At 39.9% G+C, this 24488-nt stretch overlaps 1 protein-coding gene across 4 annotated transcripts in view; it reads left to right on the top strand.

The window, feature by feature from the left end:
- rngtt (RNA guanylyltransferase and 5'-phosphatase) overlaps positions 1–24488 on the top strand; it is a 232015-nt gene that overhangs the window by 177613 nt on the left and 29914 nt on the right. For all 4 annotated transcript variants that reach the window (XR_015848263.1, XM_088324944.1, XM_088324943.1 and 1 more), the window contains exons 13-14: positions 13750–13850; positions 24328–24394. Coding sequence is in view for 3 of the 4 variants with exons in the window: in XM_088324944.1 (XP_088181070.1) it covers positions 13750–13850; positions 24328–24394 (168 nt within the window). In the remaining variant the exon portion in view is untranslated. The remainder of the gene's footprint in view (positions 1–13749; positions 13851–24327; positions 24395–24488) is intronic.

Here is a 24488-nt window from a genome sequence, read left to right as displayed (position 1 = left end):
CTCGCCCACCATCGGAGCGGCTGAGCCGTGAGTGGGTGCTCCGGAGAAGTTTTGTGGCGATCCCTCTCAGGTATGCGCGTTTATTGTGAACTGCCGACTCATTTTTGACCTGCAACTACGAAACTTCGCTTCAGAGGCGGGCAAAGTGGCGATTACGATTAATCATCTGTCCGGGAGGGCTCAACTCTGGGGAACAACAGAATTTAAACAAGGGTCGTCGGCTTGCTCTTCTTTTGATCTACTGTCTCAGGAACTGCTCAAAGTGTTCGACACGGGATCCTCATCGGCCGAAGCGTCGAAGTTCTTAATGGGTATACGGCAGGGAAAGCGCACAATCGCCGATTATCGATTTTAGGATATTAGCGAGTCAGAGTAATTGGAACTCTGAGGCGTTAGTGGACACCTACCTCCACAGCCTGGCAGACTACATAAAGGACGAAATAGTGTCCCCCTCTCTACTTACCAGTCTCGACGAGGCTGCCGCGCTCACTGCTCGGATTGATCGTCGTGCCCAGGCGCGACGCCAGGAAAGAGGTCGCCTGGGTTGGTCATCTTCCGTCTCGTCCAGAGAGGTGGGCAATTACCCGACATTCCGGCCAATGGCCGTGGGCCACTACCAGGCCATGGAAGTGGATCGCGCATCGATGTCCGTAGAGGAGCGTCAGCGGCGACTCTCCGAGGGCCTCTGCCTGTATTGTGGAGGAAAAGGACACCGGGTCTCTTCCTGCATGTTAAAAAGGAGAGCTCGCTGGACTTTGGAGGCGTCCGATTGAGCTCAGCCCTTATCTAGAGCTCCAGAACCCAGAGACCCATCTTAAAAGCTTGCCTCCTGATCCCCGGCTCCCCCCAGACTCTGTCGGCACTTATTGATTCCGGCGTTGAGGCCAATATCCTAGACATCGCTCTTGCACAAAAGTTGGGGTTAAAACTCGTTCCTCTCCCGACCCCGGTATCTTCTCGGGCTCTGAAAAGTCACCTGTTAGGCACGGTGACGCAAATTACCGAGCCGGTGGAGATGAGGCTGTCAGGGAACCACTGCGAGAGAATACGTTTCCACCTGCTTCCTTCCCCTGTCCAACCTCTCGTCCTGGGACACCCGTGGTTGGTGCAGCACAACACCCACCTCGACTGATTCTCGGGGGTGGTTATGGAATGGGGGGTTGAGTGTCACCGGACCTGTCTGCGTGCCGCCTCTCATCCCGATCGGCCTGTGTCCTCGAAGGCCCCACTGGACTTATCTAATGTTCCCCCCTGCTACCATCACTTGCAGGGGGCCTTAAATAAAGCCATGGCCACCTCTTTGCCTCCACATCGACCATATGATTGCGCAATAGACCTCCTACCGGGCTCAACTCCCCCCCGGGGCCGTCTCTATTCCCTGCTTCTCGCATGGTTGCTGCGCTCACCTGGGACATGGAGGACCGGGTCTGGGAGGCGCTCCGGGATCAACCAGTTCCTGTCCTAAGGGGCGCCTCTTCGTCCTGGAGAGTCTCCGATCGAAGGTTTTCCATTGGGGGCACGACTTTCGCCTGTCCTGCCACCCGGGGGCAGCTCAGACCAGTAGTTTTCTTTCCCTGCGTGTTTTTTGGCCATCCCTGGTGAGGGACGCTCGGGAGTACGTTAAAGCCTGTCAGACCTGCTCCAGGATCAAATCGTCCAATCGGCCCCCCGCCATGGTCATGGTTTCCATTTACATGCTGATATTTTTGGGTTAGCTGCTCTATGTAAACAAAGCTTGCTGCGTCTTTAAGTGTCCTTCGCCTTCCACGATTTAAGATTCTTCCGCTGTTTTCCACCGTTTTCTTGTCTAGCCACTTTTGTAAGCCACTTAGCGACAGGGTATATGGCTTGTGTATATATATATATATATATATATATATATATATATATATATATATATACTGGACTGTCTCAGAAAATTAGAATATTGTGATAAAGTTCTTTATTTTCTGTAATGCAATTAAAAAAACAAAAATGTCATACATTCTGGATTCATTACACATCAACTGAACTATTTCAAGCCTTTTATTATTTGAATATTGCTGATTTTGGCTTACAGCTGAAAAAAACTCAAAAATCCTATCTCAAAATATTAGAATACTTCCTCAGACCAAGTAAAAAAAATAATTTTATAACAGCAAAACTAAATCAAACATTTGAAAATGTCCATTGATGCACTCATTACTTGGTTGGGAATCCTTTTGCACGGATTACTGCATCAATCCGGCGTGGCATGGAGGCAATCAGCCTGTGGCATTGCTGAGGTGTTATTGATGCCCAGGATGCTTCGATAGCGGCCTTCAGCTCATTTGCATTTGTAGGTCTGGTGTCTTTCATCTTCTTCTTAACTATACCCCACAAATTCTCGATGGGGTTCAGGTCAGGGGAATTAGCAGGCCAATCAAGGACAGTGATGCCATGGTCAGTGCACCAGTTACTGGTGGTTTTGGCACTGTGGGAAGGTGCCAGATCATGCTGGAAAATGAAATACTCATCTTCATAGAGCTTTTCAGCAGATGGAAGCATGTAGTGCTCTAAAATCTCTTGGTACACAGTTGCATTTACTCTGGACTTGATGAAACACAGTGGACCAACACCAGCAGCTGACATGGCTCCCCAAACCATTGCTGACTGTGGGAACTTCACACTGGATTTCAAGCAACTTGGATTTTGCTCCTCTCCAGCCTTTCTCCAGACTCTGGCGCCTTGACTTCCAAATGAAATGCAAAACTTGCTTTCGTCTGAAAAGAGGACTTTGGACCACTCTGCAACTGTCCAGTGCTTCTTCTCCATAGCCCAAGTCAGACGCTTCTTCCGTTGTCTTGAGTTCAGAAGTGGCTTGACCATGGGAATACGGCTATTGTAGCCCATTTCCCGGACACGTCTGTGAACTGTGGCTTTTGATACCTGGACTCCAGCTTCAGCCCACTGTCTTTGAAGCTCCCGCAAATTCTGGAAGCGGCTCTTCTTCACAATTTTGTTAAGGCTGCGGTCATCTCTCTTGGTTCCCTTCCAACAGACTTTTTGTGTATATGCTTTGAAACTGCACTCTGTGAACAGCCTGCTCTTTGAGAAATTTCTTTTTGTGTCTTACCCTCCTGATGGAGGGTATCAATGATGGTCCTCTGGACAGCAGTCAGATCAGCAGTGATTTAGTTTACTGAACCAAGCTGAGTGTTTTTAAGGCTCAGGAAACCCTCGCAAGGTGTTTCGAGTTAATTAGATGATTCAGGTGATTAGTTGAATAGCCTACTTGTATACTTTTTCATGATATTCTAATATTTTGAGATAGGATTTTTGAGTTTTCTTAAGCTGTAAGCCAAATTCAGCAATATTAAAATAATAAAAGGCTTGAAATAGTTCAGTTGATGTGTAATGAATCCAGAATGTATGACATTTTTGTTTTTTTAATTGCATTACAGAAAATAAAGTCCAGTATATATATATATATATATATATATATATATATATATATATATACACCACGGCAGTGCAGTGGTTACCGCATGTGCGGCAGTCGTATATATATATATATATATATATATATATATATATATATATATATATATATATACACGACTCGATTGTTGTTGTCACTGTTTTCCACTTTTCCTTCCCCTTATCACTAACTTTCTTGGGTTATGAGCAGGAAAAGCTGATGCTGATGATGGGGCGTCGATTCTTTTGGTGGATTATTTCTTTTTGGGTTTTTCTTTTTTGGTGTTTGTATTTTCCTGGATTTTGGACGCCCCTGATGCTGATGTTGGGGCTTCAGTGCATTCGGTGGAATATTACTTTTTTTTTTTTTTTTTTTTTATGGGTTCCTGATTTGTTTTTGTTTTTTGGGACTTCTGGAGCCGTCCCTTGAGGGAGACCCTGACTCCCACCTGTCCCGTTTTTTCTCGAGTCTTTCTCTGACTTCGACCCATTTTGATCCTGACCTCGTGTGCTCTCCCGTCCAGGCTTACAACCTCTTTTTGTCCCCGACTACGTCTACTCTCCCGTTCTGGCTTACGACTCGCTTACGACCCCGACCACCCCTTGCTCTCCCAGTCCCTGGCTACCGACCCGTTTTTTTCCGTCTCTGACACCGCCATCTCTCGCTACGGAAGATCCACTTCTGTGTTCGGAGCACCATCCGAGTACAAGAGCGACTTGCTTTCCGCATCCAGCGAACACCGGATCTTGGGCGCAGCCCTTTCTCTTTTCTCTAATAAAACTTGAGAAAAACATACGCAATTGGGTCCTGTTTCCGTTCTGGTCCTGACAAAGAGGCAAATTTTGAAACATATTATATATCACTTCATTTTGGGAATATTTATTATATTCAAATTATATTTAAACCCAAAAATCAAATCTATTGACACCATTTTGAAAAGTTGGACAACGTCTTAGATATATTTTTTGTGGATACAAATGTTTGTTACAAATAAATAAAATTAGTTGTATTGCTTTTATTTTTGTTTAGTATGATTAGTCCAACTTTAATATGATCTTTGGATAAGGTGATAGGAAAAGAGTATTTTACATATGTGTATGTATGTTTGGTTGTATGTATTTTTGTTTTTTGTCAAGTTAATTGACAACCATTTTGAAATTTTTCATTGCTCTATATTAGAGAGTTATTATATTATCATTTTTCTGTCAAAAACTTCGATATTTGAATTAAAAGGAGGGAAATAAAAATGTCTTAAGTAATCAATTAACCGATAAAACCACCAGGACCACCAGGTTCCACAATAGTCTTGTCCCCCTGGCCATTAGACTGTTAAATGGTCAATCAAACACATAGTAAATCTAAACTGCTGCTAATCTGTACATCTGTTGGTTTTGTTTGACTTTTTGCACTACTGGCAGTTCTTTATAGCTAGCCACTCCTTGCACATCTGTTTCTCTGCACTATTGTACTTACAGTGTTATTGTTACAGTGTTATTGTTACTGTTTACCTGACTTGTTTACCTGACTGCCCATTTTGCACATCTGGTTAGCTGCTCCTCTTGCACTATTTGCGCTACTGTAAAATACTATACATAGCCATAATTATTTAGTATATTATTAGAACTCAATACTCCAACTCAATACAACATTTTATTTATATCTGTACATTCAAGGAAACTGTGCGGGTCAGATGTATCGACATTTCGTTCTGTATACACGTGTACTAGAATGACAATAAAGTAGATCTGAATCTGAATCTGAATCTGAATCTGAACTGGGAAGGGCACAGCTGCGCTTTTTCATTTGACCCTGCAAGTCAAATGAAAATGCTACAAAGGCGAGCTCAGAGGTCGCAATGCTGATGGCCAAGCACTTCAAACCTTTCACGCAGCGTGAATGTATTAAAGACTGCCAGGCTGAATAGTTGATCCTCACACATATCAGCTTACAAAATCTGGCCCGCTCTCTCAAAAGTTTGGACACCCCATCCAGTTTACAAGAAGATGAAGCTAGTTTTGTAAATGAACATGCCTTGTTGTTCTCTTTTACATAAAAGACCACAATGCCGGTTTTGATGGAAGAAGATAACATTACTTTTCAATATGGAAAAGGATAACACTTGTTTTCAGTTAGCAGTCGTTTTCAGGGTTATACAACACTATTTTTTGTCAGAGAAAGAAGCTAAATTTCAGGGTAGAAGAAGACGTTACTTGTTTTCAAAGGAGGGAAAAATGCTATTTTTTGGAGTGGAGGTAAACAACTAGATATTTGTAATTATGGAGATGCTAGTTTTCAAAATAGTTGACTGTCAAGCTAGTTTTTGGCATATTAGAAGAAGCGAGTTTTCTACCAAAGAGGACGACTGTAGTATTTGAAGAAGACGCAGGTCTCGGTATAAGATATAACATATGTTTTAAGTGTACAAAGTGGCGTAAGAGTTAAGGGCATAGAGGAAGAAGCTACATACAGGCTCAGAAAAATATGCTAGTAGTAAGTGTAGTAGTAGTTTTCAGAGAGGCTGAAAATACTTTTTTTCGGTAGTACAGGAAGCCAATGTGAGTTTAGGTTAAAAAGACGACAACACCAGGTTTCGATTAAAAAAATTAGATGTAAAAGAAGACAATTTTCAGAGAAGATAATTGCCAGTTTAAAATGACAGTAAAAGTAATCTGATGCTAGTTTTCTATGTACAACAGTACTACAAGAGTTTTGGTACAGATACAGACAATGCTAGATTTTTGCAGAGAAAGCAGGAAAAAGATAAAGCTAGTTATCCTGGCAGAGATTAGGATTGATAGTCGAGGATAGTTTTCCGAATAAAGAAATGAAGACTTGTATATTTTTTATGTGGTCTATAAGCTACGAAATGACCAATTTCTTAAAAAATGTGACCTTGCTGCTCCAGCACTTGTGGAGAGGACCATATACCTGATTAGAAAAAGTTGAGCTGGTCGAATAGAGTAATTGGTGGATGGCAGCTTTGAAATGAAACTGACTCTAAAACTTCCTCTCACAAAGATTGTCATGCCTTTGGAATATTTCCCTTCTTTGATCGTGTCATCATTTTCTATAATGATTCCGATAATAGGTTAATTATAGCCATACAACTCGGCGAGTGTAGTGATCTGTGTGCCTTCTTCGTATTTATTGATGATTGCAAGCTTTGTGTCTGTTGTTATTATCTTTTTGCTTCTCCCTTTAGCATTACTGAAAGCCTTAGAACCTATAAAAAAAATAAACTGACTAACACATCCACTTGCGAGGATTATAAGATTTCTTCATTTAAATTTCTTCCTTATTTGTAATGATAGTCCTGATCATCCATTTGTTACGGCCATGCAACTTAACGAGGATAACGATTAGTGTCCTTTATTCTTTTCCATGGATGAAAAAGGATTCAGATGTGCCTTACTGTTTTCTCTTTTTTCTCATTTATTTTCATCTCAACCAAATACTTCAAAATGTTTTTGTACTCGGGTTTATTGAAACTCTGCAGCACATTTGGCATTCATTCTTTGATGTGTTTGATATCTCAAATGCGGTTGTAGATCATATTTTTGCTTTTCCCTTTCGCATCCATCACTGCAAGGCCAAGGGGAAAAAAATCTAAAGCCTTTATAATCATTGTGGTAGAAACGGTTTTGTAACCCACGTTGAAAATTAAAGTCCAAACTTCGAAGTTAAACTCTGAGCCAGTGAAATCCAATCAGACTTGCATTTAAACAGACAATTGCGAAAGTAAATGACTACCCAGTAGCACTTATATTAGCTTTTTCGGCATTGATAATAAGAGCCTTTGCAGCATAAAAGCTTTTTTCATTGTAGTGGAAAAGCGACCTTGGCGGCGAGCAAAAGATTTAGCCGCACGCCTATCAAAAATAATTTCCCTGTAATAAAGGAGAATTGCATAGAAATTGCTTGGCCGTTCCCTCAGTAAAATGCAAAGGCTGCAGCGATCTTGACAGAAGATTGTGACGAGGATGTAAAAAGGTTTAAAAGTTCCATATTTTTTCTCTTTCTTATTTGTATTCACTTCAACCATATATTTCAAATACTTTATGTACTCTAAAATGTGAAAGTCCGTAGCACATCAACATTCAATCTACAATCGTTGATGCGTTTATTATCTCAAACATTGCAATGGTCTTAAACAAGTACCACATAATTACTACTACTACTAGTACTACTACTCGATCTGTTTTGATTAATTGCATCTCAAATTAATTTAGGCTTATTGAAGAAACTAACAGACGATTCTATCCATTCAGTCTACTGGTAGTTTGTGCCAATCCTCCTTTTCTCAGTGCGGTTAAAAACAGGATATCATGTGATTTTGAAGGTTTCATTTCAAAATTAGGTTATGCTTAATTCGTTTGTATTTTACTATAAAACATGACATAAAGAGGGCTCCCGCGGATACTTAAAAAGTCTTTAAAGGCATTCAATTCATTATTCTAAAAATAAGGCCTTAATAGTAATTAAAATGTCTTAAATCCAATTATTGAAAGTCTTAAAAATGTGAAGACATTAATAAGAATTGTAATTGTTTTAAACTTAAAAGATTTAGTAAAAAAAAGTAATTTTTCATGCATCATGATGAAAATGCTTCAAGAATGTAGCAGAAGAGTTCTTTGGAATCAGTAGTTTTCTGTCAGTTTTGACTGAGGATTCATGGTGCATTGTAAACATCCTTTTTATTTAACGTTTTCCAAGACCAAAACTTTAGAGATTGCTGTGTTTTTCAAATAGAAAGTTTTTACCTAGTCCAAAATGTGATTTAAAAAAGAATAAAAATAAAATGAAACATTTGTTTAAAATTTTCTTTAATTCATGTGTTGTTTTGTTTTTGTTTTGTTTGTTTTAATTCTGTTGTCTACTTGGTCTTAAATTTGATTTTAAAAAGGCATTTAAAAGTTTATATTGTAGAAGGGAGATAGAGGATAGTGAAGGGAGATAGAGGTATCAAGAGATAGAGAAGTTGGATAGAGAAGGGAGATAGAGGGATGGAAAGATAAAGAAGGGAGAGATAGAGAGATAGAAGGAGAGAGAAGGGAGATAGAGGAATAGAGCGATAGAGACGGGATAGAGAGATAGAAAAGGGAGATAGTGGGATGGAGGGAAGGAGTTGGATGGAGAGATAGAGAAGGGAGATATAGGGACAGATACATATATAGATACCTATATAGAAATAGAGATGGAGACAAAGGGAAATAGAGACAGACATAAAGAGAGCGATAAAGTGAGATAAAGAAAGTTAAGAAGAGCTAATGGGAGATAGATATAGAGAGAAAGAGAAGGGAGATAGATATAGAGTGATGGATAGAGAGAGAAGGGAGATAGGTATAGAGAGATAGAGAAGGGAGATGTTTGACGGTGGAAATGTTTAAATCTAGGCTTAAAACTCACTTCTACTCTATAGCATACGAATAACCTAAACTTCTTATATGTAATAACTTGTGAAGCCCTTAGAGACTAATTGTGATTAAGGGCTATACAAATAAAAAATGACTTGACTTGACTTGACTTGATATAGAGGGATAGATATATAAGTATGTTGAGTAGAGCTGCAACAACAAATCATTAAAATCGATTTAAATCGATGATTATAAGCATTGACAACGATTATCTACATCAAATCTTTGTGTCACGCGATATACAGTATGCTCACTCAGCATTTCATGGAGTCAGTGACGTCACATGCATGCAAGTCGGTGTGCATAACAAAGCAAGGTTGAATGCAAACTAAGGCGCTATTTTCAAAGGTTGCGGTAAATACAACTCATGAAACCTGACCGACACAGAGAAAACATTTCAACCGAAGTCTGCAAAAGTCACATGCAAGCTTTGCAAGATTGTTATGGCACGGGATCACCACAAAGGTGAGGGAGCACTTAAAACAAAAACATGTAGGATTTACCGACAAGGATGGAGGGAGCTCAATACCAGGGTAAGCCACTACATTGTTTTTAACAGTTTGTTATTTACGATTTTAAGTGTGGAAACGTAACGTTGCCTTTGGTAGCTCGCTAATGTTAGCGTTTGCTTGTTAGCTGATAACTGACTGCATGAGTGTGTGCCATACTTTTTATTACAGTTAAATAATCTTGGTCAGTGTTTAATTGAAAGAAAAGCTATCACTGAGAGCATCCTCAACGTGATCCATGAGAGAGAGAAAGGGAGCAAAAGAAAAAGAGAGAAAGAAGGGAGAGGGATGGATGAAGCTCTTTAAAATTGCACTGCAATAAATGATACAGTAAATCAAATAAAGCAATAACCTTGCACATAATTTTACCACAAAGTCGCAAAACCGCGATACAGCAAGGGATTACGTATTCTAAAGTTGAATTAATCAATTCACTTTGGTTTGACGTACTAACATCTTTTATATAAATTGATCCGATTATGTAGATTTTATGTTGTGATGTAAATATATGTACTGTATATCCTATACATGACCATGTTGAGAATGGAAGATTTAATTTGACAAGCGCACGCAGCTGTCTTGTAATGCAATAATGAGAATTGGCTATGATAATTAAGCCCTGATTGGTCATATGATATAACAGCGCCTCATCTGCGAGATTTTGTCTCTTTGCATGACATCTTGCCTCCCTGCTTTTGTTACCAGGCAACCTGACATATAATAGAATTTACGGGGTTTGTTCTTGCAGCCACCCACAATTCCTTCACTCTTATTTCCGCTGTGTGTCGTATCACGTAAATGTCACGCAAACGCTTATAATCAAGAGGGTGGAGGTAGGCCTTCTAGTCTTTGCTGAAGCACACTTAAGATGACTGGAAGGTTGTCCAACATATGCATTATGATCTTTACAATTTCAAATAAAGTGGCAAGGTGCACCTTTTTGCTAAGTTTTTCACTTAGGAAACCGTGACTATAAAAAAGCATTTACCTAAGTTGTTTAATGAAGATCATATGCATCATAAAATTATATGGTGGAATAGGGTCAAGTATTGTAAATACTGGCATTTCTTTAAAGGTGTGAGTTATATTCAGAGAAAAATAATCAGTCACTTACGAGAAATAAGCTTGCACATTTTCCTGACTTTCCCAGAATAAAGACTTGCAGATTTCAGACTGAAAAGTCATAAATAATTATGGAAATGGAAATAAATCCTTAGAAATATATTAAAAAATACATTTGCACATTTGTAAGAATACAAAGTGCAAATTTATGAGAAAAGCTCAGAAATGAGTAGGAATGAACTTTGTTGTGTCAGCTAAACCACCAAAGAATTGAAGCTTTAATTTCCTTCTCTGGATGGTGAAAACTGCCACAGTACGTTACAATGCATTAAGACCATGTGCCAATAGGTTCATAAACTCTGCATAAAAGTGCATAAACTTTACATCTGTCTGAACTGTTATAATACATTTTGTGGTTATTTCTCTTTTTGTTGTAGCTAAATAGAAATGTTAAAAATATATACGGAACTGCAAAAAGGTGTGTGCATTTTATATATATATATATATATATATATATATATATATATATATATATATATATATATATATATATACTGGACTGTCTCAGAAAATTTGAATATTGTGATAAAGTTCTTTATTTTCTGTAATGCAATTAAAAAAACAATTATGTCATACATTCTGGATTCATTACACATCAACTGAACTATTTCAAGCCTTTTATTATTTGAATATTGCTGATTTTGGCTTACAGCTGAAAAAAACTCAAAAATCCTATCTCAAAATATTAGAATACTTCCTCAGACCAAGTAAAAAAAATTATTTTATAACAGCAAAACCAAATCAAACATTTGAAAATGTCCATTGATGCACTCGGTACTTGGTTGGGAATCCTTTTGCAGGGATTACTGCATCAATCCGGCGTGGCATGGAGGCAATCAGCCTGTGGCATTGCTGAGGTGTTATTGATGCCCAGGATGCTTCGATAGCGGCCTTCAGCTCATTTGCATTTGCAGGTCTGGTGTCTTTCATCTTCTTCTTAACTATACCCCACAAATTCTCGATGGGGTTCAGGTCAGGGGAATTAGCAGGCCAATCAAGGACAGTGATGCCATGGTCAGTGCACCAGTTACTGGTGGTTTTGGCACTGTGGGCAGGTGCCAGATCATGCTGGAAAATGAAATCCTCATCTCCATAGAGCTTTTCAGCAGATGGAAGCATGTAGTGCTCTAAAATCTCTTGGTACACAGTTGCATTTACTCTGGACTTGATGAAACACAGTGGACCAACACCAGCAGCTGACATGGCTCCCCAAATCATTGCTGACTGTGGGAACTTCACACTGGATTTCAAGCAACTTGGATTTTGCTCCTCTCCAGCCTTTCTCCAGACTCTGGCGCCTTGACTTCCAAATGAAATGCAAAACTTGCTTTCGTCTGAAAAGAGGACTTTGGACCACTCTGCAACTGTCCAGTGCTTCTTCTCCATAGCCCAAGTCAGACGCTTCTTCCGTTGTCTTGAGTTCAGAAGTGGCTTGACCATGGGAATACGGCTATTGTAGCCCATTTCCCGGACACGTCTGTGAACTGTGGCTTTTGATACCTGGACTCCAGCTTCAGCCCACTGTCTTTGAAGCTCCCCCAAATTCTGGAAGCGGCTCTTTTTCACAATTTTGTTAAGGCTGCGGTCATCTCTCTTGGTTGTGCAGCGTTTCCGGCCACATTTTTCCATTCCAACAGACTTTTTGTGGATATGCTTTGAAACTGCACTCTGTGAACAGCCTGCTCTTTGAGAAATTTCTTTTTGTGTCTTACCCTCCATCAGGAGGGTATCAATGATGGTCCTCTGGACAGCAGTCAGATCAGCAGTCTTCCCCATACTTGTGATTTAGTTTACTGAACCAAGCTGAGTTTTTAAGGCTCAGGAAACCTCGCAAGGTGTTTCGAGTTAATTAGATGATTCAGGTGATTAGTTGAATAGCCTACTTGTATACTTTTTCATGATATTCTAATATTTTGAGATAGGATTTTTGAGTTTTCTTAAGCTGTAAGCCAAATTCAGCAATATTAAAATAATAAAAGGCTTGAAATAGTTCAGTTGATGTGTAATGAATCCAGAATGTATGACATTTTTGTTTTTTTAATGGCATTACAGAAAATAAAGAACTTTATCACAATATTCAAATTTTCTGAGACAGTCCAGTATATATATATATATATATATATATATATATAAATAACATACACATTAGGGCAGCACGGCGGTGCTGTGGTTAGCGCGTGTGCGGAACAGCTCTGAGGTCATGAGGTCAAACCTCCTGTGTGGAGTTTGCATATGTTCTCCCCGTGCGTGCGTGGGTTTCCTCCGCAGCGCCACACGGCGGAAAGAGGCACTACAGTACTGTCCTTATACCTGTAAAAAGGTTCACACAATACAAAATCTAACTTACAGCAATGTACGGATATTTTTTGACATCCCGAAAAAAATGTTCATATCTACCGTTTTGCGTAAGTTGAATGGTCATAAGTAGGGGAGCGTCTGTATATACTTTGTGTATTGTTTTGTGAATTATATTGTTTTGTTTTTAATGGCTGCTGAGACATGGTATTGCACTTATATTCGTTGCAATATTGTGACAAAGCAATCATCTTCTTTGCATTATTATTATTATTATATCTTAAGCCAGGTTTTTTAAGCACCATGTTGTAATTATTTTCATTTTTACTTATTCTGCCTGAGTGTCTTTTATCTCTTTTCTCTTCAAAGTATCGATATTACATGTTTTACCCTTGAGTGCCATTTCTAATCTCTTTGTACACAATGTTTCACAAGATTGATAACAATGACAATGGAGACAAGTCTAATTCTAATTCTAATATAGTTCATATTCATACAAACACTTTAAGTAACTTGCGGCATTGCCTTGTTAATCTTTCAACACTGTTGGAGGTGGATTGGACTTGCAACTTTACTATCAGTCATTGTTGAGTCTCTATGTTGAGCTGGTGGAACCAAAAGTGATGCAAGAAACCTGAAAGTAATATTAACTTACTATACTTTACAACTTAAAGCCCAAATAAACACAATGTTTATGTAGAACATCTCCCAATGATTTTACATCACTTTTTTGCTTTGTATTACATTTTGAAAACAGTAACCTTTTAAATAAAAACAGTTGCCGTAAAGACGACACAGACATAAAATTGCAGAGTTCAGAAAAAAGGACGTAAAAAATACATTAAGTTGTACAGGTTTTAAAAGGTCATAAAACATTATCTGTGACGTTTAAAATGATCTGTGACATTTAAAAAGAAATGTGCATAACCTTCAAATCCGCTACATAATCACCCATTTCTTACGTCTGCAGAGATACAAGCCTGGAAGGTGCGATGACATCCTAAAATGGAAGCCCCCAAACCTCAATTCGGTGGACTTCCGTCTAAAGATCACCAAAGTGGGAGGAGAAGGGTATGTTAAACCATAACTTCCAGGGTTCATACAGGTGCTTGAAATCCTTGACAATGATTGAAATTGTTGCCATTACCATTATTTCTTGGCCATCTGACTCTATAAACCATGCAATAAATGAAAAAAAGGTGTGTGAAAATATGCTGACATGCCTGTTCTGGTGGGTTGTCATTATGGCATTGTCATGTTAAGTGGCATATCCTCCTACTGGTTGTACCTATGAGGACAGCTCCATTTAGAAAAAGGCTCCTTTGGCAAAGCTCACTTTCGGCTACCAAAGGGCTCCTTAGATTAATATTTTTAAATGATATACTATCAATATTAATAAAACATCATGCAACAAATTATTCAGTTATTAGTGATTTCATATATTTGCAGGGTATCCCCAAAAGTCAAGTCATGTTTATTTGTATAGCCCTTGATCACAAGGAGTCTCAAAGGGCTCCACAGACCATAGATTATTGCAAACTACAGACTATTATTACACCATCCCCTGATCTAAAACCTACATCAATGGTAAGGAAAAACTCAAAAACCTGAACATGGGGAAAATGAACAAACCTTGAAAAGGGACAACACATGAGGTAATCCCCCTTCCAGGATGACCAGGCTGCAACAGATGTTGCAATAACAAATAATACACAGATATTGTTAACATAAACTATTGGTCATTCATAAGTTATAGAATATAAGTTTGTTTTAAGCCAAGATTCAAACAGTTCCACTGAGGTTGCAGAATGAATCTCAGGGGCAGAGCATTCCACAGCTCCCAGGACCGAATGGAGAATGCTCTCAAACCTGCGGATCTCTTCTTGGCTCTTAGGACCACTAGTAGACCAGCATTTTTAGAGCGAATGGTCCGGACCATAACATAGGGGGAAATTGAATCTGAAAGATATGAAGGAGCAAGTCCATGCATGATTTTGTATAATACAAACAGAACCTTACATTTTAAGCTAGCAGGTTAGCTTAAATCAGTGCAATGTGATCAAACTTTCTTGTCTTAGTTAAAAGCCTTGCTGCAGTATTTTGTACCAGCTGCAGGCTCTTGATTTTGGACTTCGGGACACCGGAGAGAAGTACATTACAGTAATCAAAATGGGAGGTAACAAACACATTAATTCTAATCCCCGCATCAGACGGGGACAGCATAGGGAGACTTTAGCAATGTTGCGAAGATGGAAAGAAGTTGTTCTAATAATATTCTTAATGTGGATTTGGGTCGATTTGGGTCAAATTTGACACCTACATTTTTGACTGAGTCACTCTAGGAGATATTGCATTTGTCAATATTCAGAGCCGTTTTTGAGAACAAGTCCCGGCATTTAGATGGACCAATAATTATCATTTCAGTATTTTCAGGGTTGAGGCACAAGAAGTTAAGTGAGATCCATTTTCATCCCAGTGAGGCCGGCCTCTAAATTTCCAATTTATTGGGGCAGACTCCTCCATCGGAAGATATAGTTGAGTGTCATCTGCATAGAAATGGAAACTGCCTTCTGTTTAAGTACTCAATAATTATTATTTTGTCTGCATAAGTTATTAGGTCAGACAACAGTTCCGAGAATTCATCTAAGAAAACCGATTATGATCCTGGGGTGCCTAAATTGTCACTACAAAAATCGACATGAAAGAGGACCGCATGACAAGGGCCTCAAACGCCTTCTAATTATTAAAGGCACGGGGAGTAAATTTGAGTATATTTTTAGAAATAAGTGCAACATAACCACCCCTTTTCAAAGAGCATGCTACATGAAAGCTCACATAATCAGGGGAAGAAGCTTCATTTAGCGGTAAAAGCTCATCTGGTCTTAACCAGGTTTCACACGGACTAATTGGGTTAGTTTGTGATCATGAAAAAGATCATTAACAAGTAAAACTTTAGAAGCAAGCGATCTAATATTTCAAAGACCAAAAAATATAGCTTTGCTGAATCTTTTAACTTAGCTGAAGTCTTTGTAGACGTCGTCATTCGGCCATGTTGTATCTCAGGCATAGTTGACAGGCGAGATCGATGAATAAATATCAGTAGATTAGGCACAATTCCGACATCGTTTCCTTCTCTGCCAATATACCAAATCAGTTTTGCAGTCCTGCTGTTGTAGCTCCCTTAGCTTAGCACCATGGCCCGAGCGACAGCCCTGCTTTTGTTTGCGATCCCTACTCTGTCTCCAGCGCGTCTTAAGTGGTTTGGCCACCCACGGAGATCCCGTAACCATTTGTATTTCTTGCGGGATATCAAAGGTGGCAAAAAAATTGTCAAATAAGTCTTAATTTAGACTCCGACCCAAATTTATAAGTTTCACGCGACTACAGGTATTGTTGGCCAAGCATGTGTCCAGAAAAGAAGGCAAAATAGACAAGAGAACATTAATAAATAGTAATTTAGCTGAAGAGCTGTGAGCCGCAGCGTCCATGTGCGGCGCCATCTTCAAAGAAGCTTTAAAACACATGATAAATTAATATATTTACAGATCAACTATTTTTGGGAGGTTAAAAAAAAAAGAATTAGCTTTCCGCCGACTGAACAGATTTAAAGTCGAACATCAACACAATCCGTGAACATGCATAACAATAAAATGTAAATTGAAAATATTGACTCTGCAGTCCGATAAATAAGTCATGAAATGCAAAAAAAAATTACAATTATAATTACACCAATTGCTCTAAAAAACAGAAATGATATAAATCAAATTAAGTTAAAACAAAAGGCATACGATCAGGAGTCTTTAAAATTGAAATATCTGCTTCGGAGCAATCAATAAAACAAGTCCAAATTTGGCTCATATTCTGCGCTCTACACATACAGTACTTTCTTTTTTGTCTCCTGTATTGAAATTGATCAGAACTGCTCAAAATAGTACAAAGTATGTGCTAGCAGCAAGATGTAGACTTATTTTTGTCATCAAAGTCAAAAACAGCAAAAATGTTCTTTTGATTCACGGTGGATGTTTTACTTTGAAGTTACTGGAAAAACTGAAAACAAACTGGTCTTGAAAGTACTTAAAAAGTGCTCGAATTTGGCCATGAAAAAGGTGTATAAACCCTGATCTTCATCGTCATCTGTTAAAAGATGCTTAACGTCAACAGGAAATTGAACTGCCATAAATCTTTTCATTGTTTTTGACATTTGCCTTGGGGAGCAATTTGTCTTATGGAAGCAGTGTGATAGTTGCTTCCTTTTTCCATATTCTCACAAAATATTCGCTTTAAGAGGCTTTAAGTGCAGAGGGTCTGGCTGCCCTTCATGTTTTCTCTCTATTTGTGGTCATCATTGTCGAGGCACATGAATTATTCAGTTGCGGTGCTTATCTTTGTGTCCCCCGCCCAACCGTTGAAAAGATTTTTCTGTGCTGTGCTGTAAAAACCAATCATTCCCTTGCATGTAATTGGGGGCTTTCCATGTTTTTTTCCTGGGAGTTTCTTGAAAGATTGTTAATAGCAAGTGGAATATGTAATTCTATTGGGTATGGTAGACTGATCAATTGTTTAATCCTCAAATATTAAAGATTCACTGTGCAATATTTGACCACTAGATGGTGTTGTATTGTGTAGTGCAGTAGTTTTCAACTGCTCTGACTTCAGGACTCACCATTACACAAATAACAAGCTGCGGTCCTAATCAAGAAATTAAGTCCACATATCAAATGTATTGAACGTGAAAATTGTGCAGTGTAAAGCAGAGATATTAGAATATATTTATTTATTTTCAAAAAATAAAAGCAAAACCAAAACACCTTCAAGTACCATGCATATTCGCATATAAACCGACATACAAACTTAAGTGACCTCTAAACACTGCTTTAAAAAAACCACACACTATCAAAATGTTCATAAGATGTGTCCCTAAACAACAATTATTATTCCTTTGTTCAAAAAATAAAGATTAATATACTGGTAAAAAAGAAGCTAGAAATAACATTTTTAGACCATTGACTGTACCTTCAAACAGAGCTTCAACGGCAGACACACAATCGTTTCCTCACTAACTTGATCAATAAAATATCAACTAAAAATATGAACTCTTCAGTTGTCTGAATACATAATAAAATGTAAATAATCATTATTTACAATTCTATTTTAACACATTTCAACATCCTCTGAAAAACATGCAAAAAAATATAGATGAAAATAAGTAAAACAAAAGACAAAGGTTTATCAGTCTCTAAGATTAAAAGATTGAATGCACTCTGCTTTGTGGCAATCTATAACATTAAAATGAGTCTCAATTGTTCTGCTTTTAACCACACAGGACTCTGTTTCTTTTTTGTCTTCTGTATTGAACCTAAATATTACTGAACACCTATAAAGCCCATTCTGTGTTTGTAAACAAGTTTGACGCTCTGCGTGCATTGTTGAGGCAGAACGCCAGAATTCATATCAGTTCAAAACAACCCATTGACACATCACAGATAAGAACTGCTCAAAATAGCACAAAATATTGGCTAGCAGCAACATATCGACATGATTTTAGTCATCAAAGTCATCAACAGCCAAAATGTTCTATTGATTCCTTTGAAGGTACTTAAAAATGGCCTTGAATGTGCTTGAATTTGGCCATGAAAAAGGTGTACGGACGCTGATCATTTTATATTTCCATTACATTTTTTACTTTTGACCCTACATGTCAATTAGCAAATATCTTCATTTAATTATGTTGAATAATGCGCTGGAAGTCCATCACATGAATGATAGCTGGTGGGTTAGATTATTATGATGGGGGGTTTTTTTGTGTCCAGTCACTGTGTTCTGTTCCCAGCCGTGGCACAGCGTGTGAGGACATTGCGCGAGTGCACTAAAGCAGATCCATCAAGGCGAACTCGTTCTGAGAGACTGACCCTCGAGACCGCCCCGTTTCCGATCCCTCGCCATCATTCATCGCCCACTGTCTCTCTCTCTGAATACAAGTCGAGTCTCTAGAATACGGAGCCTGATTGTTCTGAGAGCACCGCGCTCCTCAGACCGCACTCCGTCTTGAGTTTTTTTCCAGTCTCTCCTCGGTTAGAGACAGCTGGAGGACGTATCGCTCGTGTTTTCATCAGCCCACACAATAAATCCTTGAACGCATCTTCTTCGCCTTGCAGGGTTTATCACCGTCTGTGTACGTAGGCACAAAGGCAGGCCGGTATTATTGCACACAGGTTGAAAATGAAGAAAATGCAAAGCAGCAGCTATTGCAACCGAGAATTGCGAGAAGCGTCTAAATGACTGGTAAATTGATCCGGCGGCAGAGGCCGTGACTGTTGCATCATTCTGCAATAGGGCGCGCAGGGTTTTAAAATTCCTTCGCATGGAAAATTATTGTGCTTCGCCTGTCCATGAAGACAATCAAATGACATCAAGACGTCTCAATCTACAAAAAATAATTATTTTGATTTTTTTTACTAATTTGCCGATAGTTTCTGATTAATTAGATCAAATAAAAATGTATTTTTTAAGCAAACATTGGAGGTAAATATTTTTGCCGCCATGTGAAAAAATATATCTCTGAAATAACTGGCCTACAGTGATAAGTTTAAAATCTCAGTAGAAATGCTTGCCTGGGTTTCTTCTGGGCACTCCAGTTTATATATATATATATATATATATATATATATATATATATATATATATATCCATCCATCCATTATCTGCACCGCTTATCCTCAGTAGGGTCGCGGGGATGCTGGAGCCCATCCCAGCTATCTTCAGGCAGTGGGCAGGGGACACTCTGAACTGGTTGCCAGCCAGTGGCAGGGCACACAGAGACGGCAAGTCACTCTCTCATTCACACCTAGGGACAATTTGGACCGGCCATTCAACCTGACATGCATGTTTTTGGAATGTGGGAGAAAACCGGAGTGCCTGGAGGAAACCCACGCAAGTACGGGGAGAACATGTAAACTCCACACAGGAGGTTCGATCTCGTGACCTCAGAACTGAGGTCATGAGATCGAAACCACTGCACCACCGTGATGCCCTAATATATATATATATATATATATATATATCTCATCTCATCTCATCTCATTAGCCGTACCGCTTATCCTCATTAGGGTCGCGGGGGGGCTGGAGCCCATCCCAGCCATCTCCGGGCAGTGGGCAGGGGACACCCTGAACTGGTTGCTAGCCAATCACAGGGCACGCGGGGACAGACAACTCACTCGCTCATTCACACCTAGGGACAATTTGGACCGGCCAATTTACCTGACATGCATCTTTTTGGAATGTGGGAAGAAACCGCAGTGCCCGGGGAAACCCACGCAAGCACGGGGAGAACATACAAACTCCGCACAGGAAGTCTGGAGCTGGATTTTAACCCACGCAGGAGGTTCCCATGACATGAACTGTGCCGCACATGCGCTAACCACTGCGCCGCCGTGCTGCCCATATATATATATACTATATATATATATATATATATGTTTGTAAATGATTCAAATTGAATCTTTTCTTCCGGCGCCGTCACGAATGGCAGCCACTCCAGCAGCTCCCGTGTTATTTTCGATTGTTCTCGATTGTTCTCAGCTCAGGGATGCTGCTGGAAATGTGAATTTCCCTTCGGGGATGAACAAAGTATCTATCTATCTATCTATCTATCTATCTATATATATATATATAATATATATGCATATATATATAATATATATATATATATATAATATATATATGCATATATATATAATATATATGCATACTTGTTATTGGTATGTATGAAAACAACCCCTTCCACTCCAGACCGGAAGACTTTTTTGACAATCACACTCTCCAGACTTTTCCAAATTGCTGGATTGAATTCCAGCATCTAGATGAAAGAAAGGCATCTACATAAAGAAGGAATTCCTCTTTTTTTAGAGTAATGGTTTGACCAAAATTACAGGTTTAGGCTTAATCAACCAGTTGAACAACTTTTTCAACAGGTTTGACCACTCTGCCTCATCCTCACCCCTGAGTACTGCAGCTGTCCTTGCCACTCCCCCTCTGGACACTAGCATTGAAGACATCCCCCCACTAAAAAAAACTGCAGCCCAGGTGTGTGGAGAGCTGAGAAGGCTGCGAACCAGCAAGGCAGCTGGTCCAGATGGAGTATCCCCCCGAATGCTGAAAGCCTGTGCGTCTGAGCTGGGAGACCCTCTACAGCGCATCTTCAACCTGAGCCTTGAACAGGGGAGGGTCCCTCAGCTGTGGAAAACATCCTGCATCATCCCAGTCCCAAAGAAATCAAGACCTGAGGAACTCAACTACTTCAGGCCGGTCGCCCTGACATCACATGTGATGAAATCCATGGAGCGGCTGCTGCTGCACCACCTGAGGCTACAGGTCCGTCACGCCATCGACCCACTGCAATTTGCTTACCAGGAGAAGGTGGGAGTGGAGGATGCTATAGTATACATGTTACACCGATCCCTCTCTCACCTGGATAGGGCTAAGGGGGCTGTGAGGATTACATTTTTGGACTTCTCCAGTGCCTTCAATACCATACAGCCTCTGCTACTGAGTAGGAAACTGACAGAGATGGGAGTTAGCTCACACCTTATAGAATGGATTACTGACTACCTGACAGGCAGACCCCAGTATGTGAAACAGGGGGGCTGTACATCGGACACTGTGGTTAGCAGCACAGGATCTCCGCAGGGGACCGTGCTCTCTCCGTTCCTATTCACTCTATATACATCGGACTTTAGGTACAACTCTGAGTCCTGCCATGTGCAAAAGTTTGCCGACGACACTGCGATCGTGGGATGTATCAGAAATGGGCAGGAGGAGGAGTACAGGAAATTGATTCAGGACTTTGTCCGATGGAGCGACGCAAACCACCTGCACCTGAACACCACCAAGACCTGGGAGATGGTGGTGGACTTCAGGAGAAGCAGAACTTACCCGGTTCCTGTAACCATCAAAGGAGAATGTGTAGAATTTGTCCAGACCTACAAATACCTGGGTGTGCAGCTGGACAACAAACTGGACTGGACTGCCTATACGGAAGCTCTATGTGGGAAAGGGCAAAGCCGACTTTACTTCCTCAGAAGGCTGGCCTCCTTCAAAATCTGCAAAAAGCTCCTGAAAATATTCTATGAGGCAGTAGTGGCAAGCGCCCTCTTCTATGCGACAGCGTGTTGGGGAGGCAGCGTCAAGAAGAAGGATGCCTCTCGTCTCAATAAACTGGCTAGGGAAGCGAGCTCTGTTGTGGGCAAAGAGCTGGACAGCCCAACAACAGTAGCTGAGAGACGGGCACTGGAAAAGCTGCGGTCAATCATGGACAATCCATCGCATCCACTACACAGCATTATCTCCAGACAGAAGAGCAGTTTCAGCGACAGACTGCTGTCACTGTCTTGTACTACGGACAGACTGAAGAGATCTTTTCTTCCTCATGCCATGAGGCTCTTTAACTCTACCTGGCAGAGTAAAAGCCCACAGTAAACCACACCACCTACATTGCATATTACCGAATCTTATTGCAATATGTATTCTGTGTAGCACTATTTAGTTATTCCATATGACACGCTACAGTGGGCATTTGCACACTGGGTATTTGTATATTGTATTCTTTTTGGTTTATTATTGTATTGTTCTCAGCTCAGGGATGCTGCTGGAAATGTGAATTTCCCTTCGGGGATGAATAAAGTATCTATCCATCTATCTATCTATCTAATCCCCTTACTTTGTCTTTCACATAGGCACTTAGTCTTGTTAGTCTTTTTTCTCAAAGTTTCTTAATTTTGCTTATGGTGAGGTTTTTTGAGTTTTTCCTTTCTCTCGTGTAGGTTTTTATCTTAGAGGACATTATAATGGTGGTCCCTGCAGCCCGCGCTTTACAAAAAAAATGTGAATTGATTTTACTGTCCCCCTTTCACTGCTTTTGTGTGGACAGAGGAATAATTTGTCATGTAATTAGGCACATACTGTAATTCATGCTTACCACACCATCGTTTTAAGCTGCTGTGACGTAACTTACAGTATGTGACAACAATACAGAGGGGGTGTGGTTAGGGAGAAGTAGGGCGCTCCCAAACTGACTTGGTGAAACGTGGATTGTGTCCTTTACTCTGCCAGCCTACTGTTGAAATTGGAGTAATTTTTCATGAAAATCCCAAACAACTGCGTCTGCCTAATTTGCCTTGAGACTGTGGCTGTTTTCAAAGAATATAATATCAAGAGGCATAGCGAGACAAAACACACTGACTACAAAAAGCCAACTGGAAAAGAACGCTGTGAAAAGGTGAAGCAACTGAAAGCTATTTTAACGACACAGCAGTGTTTCTACACGAGACTGCAAATCAAATAAAAAATCTAAAATGGTGAGCTACGAGTTTGCGACGCTTATCGCCAAGAACCGTAAACCTTACACGGAGGGGGTATTTATTAAATACAGTTCAAAGAATCCCAGGCTGAATCCCAGGCCCTCACACATTTTCATATTACCAAATCTGGCCTGCTTTCCGACGCCCCTGCCCTAGAAGAAGCTAGGGCGCTAACTAGATGACTTTGTAAAACAGGGCTCACTCTCCCACAATAATCTTATTTTAAGGAGGATTTAGACTTTCTTACCCCAACTGTGAATGTGCCTCGCTAAAGTAAGAAGAAAAAAATGAGAGAGGGGGGACTAATGGGATTTACCCTTGGTGGTAGTTTTGATGCCTACTAAATCATTGAGTTCTAGTTTTGTCTAGAAAAAAACAACAGTTGTCTTGAAATAAGATATGCTTTTATGCACGTTTATCCCACTATATTTGTATTTAGAAAAATCAAGAATTTTACTTTGTATTCAGATTTCTTATTTTATTCTTAACTCCTTAGCTACGACAAGAAAGCCCAGATGCACCAGTCCATTATTGAGGCAGGGGCTATTTCGCTCTTTTAATGTCCTTCCTTCCTCTGCATTTTGGCTATAATTACACAGGCGGGTGTTTCACTGCTTTACTTTTTCTTGCCAGTCTAAATTAGATTGTTTCTAAACCGCACTGTGGTTTGAACTATCAGTTGGTAACAATAACTCCCTTTTTTTTCCGGTCCACAGACGCTACACTAAAATAAAATGGGCGCCTGCTCTCGAATCTTCGATATAATGGAGATCGAGTGTCTCCAAATAACAACGGGCTCATGAGGAGGGGAGGGGGATCGGTGCAGTGTGTGATTAAGACATCTGTTGAGCTTCGTCTCAGGGATGAGGCACCAGATACTTCATATGTTGCCTCCGAGATGCAAAAAAAAAGGAAAAATCCCTAAATTGTGTAGCATCTCACAGTCTTAATCTTATTTCACATTTTCTCTGATGTATCATATCCCTGGCTTCTGATTGAAGGACATACTGTAATGTCGTTTTACATAGAGACAGAAGGGCAACTGGGGGTGTTATATCACATCCCCACCATTCTGTTACTCGCCGCAAAATGGAAGCAGTGTGACATTGTCTTAGCACCACTAGAGATATTCCTGGGCTGCATCCTTGGTGCCGTGTTAACTGTGGTCCGTGTTTTCTTTTTCTGCTTTACAGGCTGCTACCTCAGACTGTCGGCTTGCTTTACGTCGGCAACTTCGAAAGGCCCTTTGCAAAGATGAAGGTGAGAAAAGATGTTGCTTTTAATGAGTTGTTCACTGCCCTTAAAAAGAAACGGCAGAGAAAAAATGGATGAGCAAGTATCGATTATTTTTGAT

The sequence above is a fragment of the Urocampus carinirostris genome, chromosome 20 (assembly GCF_059441175.1).
Source record: "Urocampus carinirostris isolate Australia breed hairy pipefish chromosome 20, RoL_Ucar_1.0, whole genome shotgun sequence".
In the NCBI taxonomy this organism is placed as follows: Eukaryota; Metazoa; Chordata; class Actinopteri; order Syngnathiformes; family Syngnathidae; genus Urocampus; species Urocampus carinirostris.
Note: the sequence above shows the minus strand (reverse complement) of the source record. Positions and strands in the feature narration are given on the sequence as shown.